Source organism: Canis lupus, chromosome 13 (assembly GCF_011100685.1).
Source record: "Canis lupus familiaris isolate Mischka breed German Shepherd chromosome 13, alternate assembly UU_Cfam_GSD_1.0, whole genome shotgun sequence".
NCBI lineage: Eukaryota > Metazoa > Chordata > Mammalia > Carnivora > Canidae > Canis > Canis lupus.
In genome coordinates, this window is record NC_049234.1 from 23,204,281 (window position 1) to 23,212,587 (window position 8,307).

The following is an 8,307-nucleotide window of genomic DNA, read 5'->3' on the forward strand; positions in this document are numbered from 1 at the left end:
ATTTAAATGGAAATTCTGTATCTTTACGTGCTGCATCATAGCACTGAGCTCAGTGCTTGCAACCTCCCTGGTGCTCAATAAATAAGATCCAGTTAGGAGTACATGTTACTCACCTAAGAACTGACAGCTGAACCAGGCAAAATTCAAACTCAGCTCATCTTCCACGCAAACCATGACTTAGGATTGACCTTCTCTCTACATCTGGGGCATCCCTAACTGGAAACTCAGAACTTAAAGCTTCACACTGTCAAGCAACAAAGCCCTACCCGATTTGGTTAAATATGATGTGTACGGGACTTACCCAAAGAAACACTCAAGCCAAGACCAAAGAAAAATGATTTCTTTCTAGACCTGGATAAGATCCGCACCTAAAAAACCAGATGGATTGACCTAGAATAGGCCCTCAATCTCTGACCAGGCACCCATTCTGAGCAGTTCCCCACCGCCATTTTTATGACATGTTCACTTCACCTTCTTCTCCCACAGGCCCAAACTGAGGAAGCTGTAAAATCCTGGGCAAACACAGCCATTTGCTAAGAGAAAAACCAACATGGGGTCCATTTGTACTTTATAAGGGCTTGGTCTGTCCTGCCTCTGCATGTTACCATATACAGAGCTGCCCACCTCCCTCAGAGCACCTGGCCGCTTTCGGAGGCCTTCACTGGATTTTCGTTCTCTTCCTAGAGAAAAAAAAAAAATTTTTTTTTTTTTTTAATTTTAAGAATCCAAGGGAAGTTCTTCAAGAACTGACTGTGGCCCTTCCTTCGTGGCCACCATACCGTACTTCACGTTACCTACTTGCGGCCCACGGGACAAGCAGCTCTCCAAGGGCAGGCCTTGTGGCTCTCTGGCTCCTCGCTGGCCAGCAAAAGACCTTCCACATAACAAGCCCTGGATAAACAGCGAGGGAGTGAGTCTGTCTGACAGAAACTCCAGAGCCAAAGCAGTAGCAAGGGGGAAAAACAACCCTGAAATCATTATCCGGCGCTGGACCCAATACGCACATTCTTGATCTAGGATAAGTGAGAGAAAATAGCATGTCATGCCTTCGAACCACAAAAGATTTCCATGGAATTCAAGAAGTCCCTTGACCAGCTCTAATTTTAGGGAGGACTTAGGAGAGAGGATACTGGTGCAAACGGAGGTGGGGAGCCAAGCAGAACTGAACAAGGCTCCTATTCTGCTCGGCACAGGTGCTGGTAACAGGACACCCCTCTCTCCAGCGAGAGGTGGGGTAGGGAATTCAAGGTGTGCTTGGGTGTTCTCACCCCCCAGCCCCATTACATAACCCCCAGCACGCTCCCGAACCTAGTACAAAGTTCTCCCTGCATCAGGCCCAATTCAGCTCCTCACATGCTGATTCTTGAGCAATAACAAGGCTGAGGAAAATATTTGGTTTTAGCATCCAACTTAAAAAAAAAAAAAAAACTAAGTTAATTATTAAAAGAAGAAAGATATCCACAGTGACTTGCCCTTGAGTTTGGCCAGTGGCCTGGTCTTACAAGCTCCCCCAAACATCAACAAATTCTTTGCTGGTTCAATTACCTAAACATTAAAATAAATAAACTTTTTTTTTTTAACTCCAAGTACCAAATCGCTGTGTTGTACATCTAAAACTAATTATAATGTGATATGTCCATTATATCTCAATTTAAAAAGAAGTAATGGCTCAAATCTGCTGTTTGCAGCATTTAGCCTGTTTTTCTTGGCACATGAATAGAAACTCCAAAAAAGATTCTAGAGCCTCTTTAATGTCTAACCACCATCAAACACCAGAGGCCAACTGGCCTTCTCACGCAGTCACTTCCAAGCTACTGTTCGTTCCCCCAGACAAACGGGCAATAGGCCCTAGCCTCCAACCACGTGAATCTCATCTCCCTTTAGCTTTGGGACCAGTGCACACCAGACAACTTGATTTATGTGGATGGGCGGAAAGGCAGCCAGTAAGCGATTCTGCACACCACCATCATTAGTGACCACCACCACAAGAGGGTGGAAGATGGGGGGGAAAAAAAACACAAGGTTTCCTCTCATCAAGGAATCAATAAGTTATTTAACAGCTGCTGCTGGATCCCAATGGAAGAAGAGTTAGGGTTTCTTCCGCACCCTTCCTGCCCCTCCCCCCGCCCCCCCAAAGGAAAAACCCACACCCATACAGCAGAGGATTTAACCAGATGAAGGGTCACTAGAAAAAAGCAGAAAGATTCCTCTCCAGTGTCAGTGGAGGTTTTCAATATCTTGAGGTTTTTTGGTTTTGGAACATGTACGGTGTTAGGCTTTGAAATTACTTCATTTTTGTTTTGTTTTGTTTTCTTTCTTTCTTGGGTTTTTTTTTTTTTTTTTTTTCCTCCAAAGAGGAAATTGACTCCCTTCCTGTGCTGCTGTACGTTTGGGAGAATCAAATGCTACTAAAAAAAAAAAAAAAAAAAAAAAAAAATTCCTTACCCTTTCCTCACCCCACTCCAACATTATTTCTGGGAAAATAACCTAAAAATTTTCTCAAGATGGCCTTCCAAAATGGGTTTCCAACATTTACACTTGTCCTTCAAAGCAAACAGAAAGGAGACCAAAGACATTAGAAACCCATCATGGCAGTTCAAAGAAGAAAAAAAGGATAAACTGGTCATTAAAAAGCCAGCTGACTTCAGATATTGAACACTGACTTTTATTGGTGGTGACTTCATGAATTATGCATACTACATACTTCTTATTCTATATGCCCAATTTTTTTTAATTCCCTTTTAAAATATCACAGCCATCCAACCCACAAAGAAGTCTTTTAAAAAGAAAACTCCATTAAAATATTCAACAACTGAGTTCTGCATAAATATTCTTGGAAATCAATCTACCCGTCTTTTTCCTTATCTCTGCTCCCCAAAAGCCTGGAATCCTACAGACCTCAAGACAGGTTTTAGTCTTCCCCTCCAGTTTACTTCTCAAATCCTTGCCAAAATAAAACAAACAACCTTAAAATAAATGCCTTCCCACAGGATGTTGAACAAACTCTACTAAATTCAAAGGGAAAGAAGTGTCAGGAACCATAAACTAGAGATCCAGCACTGAGAGGGCATTAAATACATCTTTATTTTTAACTAGAATCTTGCAGAGGGAAAAACATGCCACCTCAGCACTCACAATCCGCCCCCCCCCCCCCAACTCCACCCTCCAGAAAGCTCCAGGGCAGCCACGGGATCGCAGGTGGAAAACTTCTGAAGGGCTTTGGGTTCAAACCCATAAATGCAAAGAACCAAGACTGGATGGATTCTGGATTAAGGAACAAAGAGGGAGAGAAAAACAAAAATCCTAGATTTTTTTTTTTTTTCTGGGACTGCAGTGGGCAGAAGAACTTTTAGGTCACTGGATCCTTGTTACTACTCAGGGACTGGAAACACCCATTTCGCTTCGAAAAAAATAAAAAACACACAAGCAGGTTTACCAACCCATCTCAAAATTCTTCCCCTGATGATCAAAATGCACGTGTGCCTCAAACCAAATGTTTGATTATAAGGCGTAGAGAATTTAAGTTAACAAAAAATACCCCAGAGTCCAAGGCGGGGACACCAATCTTTGTCTCAAAAGAGCACTTCAATAAGTCAATGTGGATTGAGGGCAAAGGAATGAAAGAGGCTGTCTTTGAACAGGGAATAATCCATCTAATTCCAAGTGGCTGGATTAGAGGCATTCCTGGACAAGCAGGGTCTAGCTGAAGATAACGCTCCACGAATGTCAATTTCTCACCTCCCTTCCTCCCCCCCCCCCCCAAAAAAAAGAGCACAGGCTCTGTAGGAGGGACAAGGCCAGCATGGAGGCACCTTGGAAAAGTTCACCCTTGGGGAGATGGCACTTGATTCTAAAAGGGGGAGGGGAGAGCAAGCGTGACAGCTGAGCATTCCTTCGCTAAGTCCATCTCCCAGTCCAAACCCTCTCTAAACCCCACACTTGATCAGACAAAAGCTCCTCCGAACGCCCAGGCAGCGGCTGAAGCGGGGCCGTCCACACCCACCGGCTGTACAGCTTTCCAAACCTGCCTACTCGTTTTGGAAGCCGAGCTTTTAATTAAACACCACCTCCCCGGATCTGTTGAGGCAAACTGGGGCTGGGTTAGAGCCAAAGAGAAGCTCCCTAAATACACATGAAAAAAAAAAATCCCCCCACCGCCCCCAATTCCCACCTCCAGCCAGCTCGGGAGGCTGGATCTATTTCCTTTGGGTGAGTAACACAGGGCCCTGATCTACCTCTATGCAGCAGAAAATCCACATCCTAGATCAGGTTATCCCCAGTCCCACCCTTTGCAGGAAAAAAAAAAAAACCGGGTGTTGTTCCCCGCCCCGCAATACACACACACACACACACACACATACACACACAGGCGCGCGCACGCTTGCGCGCGCGCGCACACACACACACACGCACAGTATCTTCACGATCCGTCCAAGAGAAAACCTGGAGGCTGTGTGTGTTGGGTGGGTGGGGAATACAGTGGTTTAGGGGACCCCAATCTTGCCTTCAGACTGGGCGCCTCAGCCCGGTGGAGGAGGGTCCCCAGCAAGGCTGCTCTGGGAACTTCTGCTCCGCGCCCCCGGGGAGGGTTGAGGGAAGGCATGCACACCCTCAGCAGCTTGGAACTGCCCAATTAATGCCTAATTTGCTCAGATCCCCCCCAACTACCCCCCCCGCCCGCCCGCCAGGTGGACCCGAAAGAAGCCAAGAAGGAGGGGAGAAGAGGGGGAGCCTCCCTCGCAGGCTCCCGGCCGGAGGGCCAGTTCCCGCGGCCACGCAGAGCCCCCACAGCCCTCCCGGCCACCGCGCCAGGCGCCCCCACCCCGGCCTCGGGGGAATCAGGTGTCGGCCCGGGCACCGGCCTCCACGGGTCGCAGACACTCGGTCCAGCGACAGACAATGGGCAACTTGGAGCCGGGGCCCCGCGCCCCGGGGAGGCGAGGTGGTGCCGCCCCCTGGGACAATGAGCGCGGAGAGGGCAGCGGGCACCTGGCGCCCCCGGGGATGCGGGCAGCGGCCCGGCAGAGCCCGGGCGGCGCCGCGGGGGCGCAGGTGACCCGGGGCCCGAGCGCTCCCGCAGGTGGCGGCGGCCGCGGCGCAGGCGGGGGCCCCGGCGAGGTCAGCGCGGCCACCGCAGCCGCGCCCCCGGCGTCCTACCTTCATGTCGCTGATGATGGTCTGGAAGAGGCCTCCGAGCGCGCTGCATTCCTTCTCTATCACAGCCTCCATTTTCCCGGCGCCGGCAGGCAGAGGACACTCCCGGGGCCGCCTGGACTGCGCGGGGCCGGGGCTCGCTCCCCCGCGAGCAATCCCACCTCCGACTCACAGCCGCCTCTGCCGAGAGGCCCGAGCGCCCGAGGCCGGCTCTTCTCCGCCCCCAGATAACAAACGATAATTTAAAAAAGCCAAGCCGCCCCGCAGGGTGATTCGCCTACATGCGGCGCTCGGCTTCTGGCCTCAAAAATGCCCGGAGAAGACTGACAATCAGGCCACCACGGGTGCCCGCGACGGAAACGGCAAAGCCCATCCTGAGGCAGAGAAAACCGCTCGCTGACCCGGGGCCAGCGCCATGGAAAAATGCAAGGTTTTCTGATTTAATGATATGGTCTGAAATTAAAAAAAAAAATCGCCCCGCAGCAGGACGCGTCCGCCCGCGGGGTCCGGAGCTGCTGCTCGCAGCCGCGGCCGCCGCCTCCTTTTCACTCCTGCGCGCCCGGCCCCGGCGCTCGCTCTGGCGCGGCTCCCGGGGACGTTCCGAGGGGCGCGCGCTCGGGGCCGTGCGTCCGCCGCGGGGGCGCGGGGAGGGCGCGGGGAGGGCGCGCGCTCGGGGCCGTGCGTCCGCCGCTCGCGGGCGGGGCGAGGGAGGAGGGAGCGGCGCGTGCCCGGGAGGAGGACCGCGGGCGGCGCGGCGAGGATTCCGCCCCCGCGGGAGCCGCCCCCTCCCCGGAGCGCGCGCCGGGCACCCCCTCCTGCCCCGGCCGCGGGTCGCGGCGCCGAGGGGGCGGGCCGGCACGCGGCTGGGCGGGCGCCCCGCACCCCCCCCCCCCCCCCCCCCCCCCCCCACAATGGCTGCGAGCGCGGGGAACCGAGGGTGCACCGCCGCTCCCCGGGGACCTGCAGGGTGGCAAGCTTAGCGCAGCGCCCGGCGTATTACAGTGAGCGCTCAGGAGGGCGGGAAAGCTGCTGCTGCTGCTGCTGCCGCTGCTGCTGCTCCTGGAGCTGTCGCTGCTGCTCCTGCTGCTGCAGCCTTTTGAGAAGAAGCCCGTCCTGTGATATCAGGACTGCAACGCCAGTCACGATTGCAAACAAAATCGTAATTTGTCATTAATTTGTAATTAACGAATATGTAATTAAGGAGAGTTTGGGGGCGTATCCCATGGCGGGATGCCCAGTTCAATAAAAGTTGCAGGATGCTGGGAAAGTAGATTAATTTGCCATTGCAAAATGAATGGTATTGAGCTTTCGCATACTGTTCTTTGGCTTATGGATATTTTTGACTGCCCGTGACTTGTTGTTTTGTTTTTTTTTTCATGCCCACTGAGGGCATTGGGTGTTGGCATCACTGCAGAGAGCCCTGTTGGGAGGTTTAACGAGGAAAGCGCAAATGTACCCGAGTTGATGTGGAGGCTGGGGGCTCATTTTCATAGCTCCACTATGAAGCCTAACTGCACATAGTCGGATCCCTCATTTAGATTAAGGCCAAATAGGGACGCCTGGGTGGCTCCGCCGGTGAGCGTCTGCCTTTGGCTCAGGGAGTGATCCCGGAATCCCGGGATCAAGTCCCACATCGGGCTCCCTGCGTGGAGCCTGCTTCTCCCTCTGCCTCTCTCTGTGTCTCTCATGAACAAATAAATAAAATCTTGCTATATATATATAACATATATATACATATCATATATATATATATACATATTAAAGCCATATCGGCAAGGAAGAAGGTAATCAAATGAGCGGCTTTTAAAAGACCTTAAAACATAAGCACCTGACTCCCTTGACCCTTGAGCTGACCATGCAAAGCACAAAATAGAACAAAAGGAAAATAAGGGGAAGGAGACAGAAGAAACCATATACAAAATGCTGTAGACTTGTGTCAGACTCACTTGGTAATAGGTCAAGTTCTGGCTTTGAAAAACTGCAAGAATCAAAGAGATGCATGAACGGACAGATCACAGCCGCGGAAGATCATTTTAACCCTGGGCCATTCTGCCCAACTCTTTTTTTTTTTTTTCTGCCCAACTCTTAATCACGACCCTTCTCCATCCCTCTCCCAAAAATCATAAGGAGCAGTGTTACTTCTGGAATTAACCAATCTCTTGGACAACCCTGCTGGATCCTGTCCCCAAGGTTATTTGGATGTGTAAGTCAGTCACAGCTTCACCTTGCCAATAATAGCATTTGACTTACAATTTGCTGTCAATCGGGATCCCTGGGTGGCGCAGCGGTTTGGCGCCTGCCTTTGGCCCAGGGCGCGATCCTGGAGACCCGGGATCGAATCCCACGTCGGGCTCCCTGCATGGAGCCTGCTTCTCCCTCTGCCTATGTCTCTTCCTCTCTCTCTCTCTCTGTGTGACTGTCATGAATAAATAAATAAAATCTTTAAAAAAAAAAAAAACAATCTGCTGTCAATCATCATCATGATGGTTTTTAACACTATTGGTATTATAGTGATAAGGTCATTGTTTATAGAGCCTGATTGTACTAGGTCTAAAGTCCAGTTTGCAACCTACTATCTGTATGACCTTGGGCCAAATTAACTGGACCTCAGTTTCCTCATTTGTAAGTGGGGATAAAGACTTCATAGGGCTGTAGTGACTTTTACCTTCACTAATATATGTAAAGCATTTTTAAAAAAGATTTTATTATTTATTCATGAGAGAGAGGCAGAAACATAGGCAGAGGGAGAGGCAGGCTCCATGCAGGGAGCCCGATGTGGGACTCAATCTGGGGACTCCAGGATCACGCCCTGAGCCAAAGGCAGACACCCAACTGCTGAGCCACCCAGGCATCCCTGTAAAGCATTTTTTAAAGCATTTAAAGCAGTTCCTGGCATAAGTAAATAAACAATAAATCTTACAGAAGTAGCTTGTTCATAATAACCAAGATGTGGAGAAACCTAAATGTCCATAATGGATGAATGGATAAAGAAAATGTGGTATGTACATCCAGTGGGATATTCTTCAGCCTCGATGGAAAGAAATCCTGCAATATGTAACAGCATAAATGCGACTTGAAGACATATGATAAGTAAAATAAACCAGTTACAAGCAAATACTGTGTGATTCCACTTATGTTGAGTACTAGCTAAAA

General features: G+C 50.2%; 1 protein-coding gene across 14 annotated transcripts in view; it reads right to left on the reverse strand.

The window, feature by feature from the left end:
• The window catches only part of MTSS1 (MTSS I-BAR domain containing 1), a 161,839-nt gene extending 156,093 nt beyond the window's left edge, over window positions 1-5,746 (reverse strand). For 11 of the 14 annotated variants that reach the window (XM_038555476.1, XM_038555468.1, XM_038555473.1 and 8 more), the window contains exon 1: window positions 5,158-5,745. In XM_038555476.1, the coding sequence (XP_038411404.1) occupies window positions 5,158-5,229 (72 nt within the window). In that variant the 5' untranslated portion in view covers window positions 5,230-5,745. Of the gene's footprint in view, window positions 1-5,157 lie in introns of all 14 variants that reach the window. The other 3 variants (XM_038555475.1, XM_038555467.1, XM_038555470.1) reach the window with 2 other exon arrangements.
• Window positions 5,747-8,307: the final 2,561 nt, after the last annotated feature.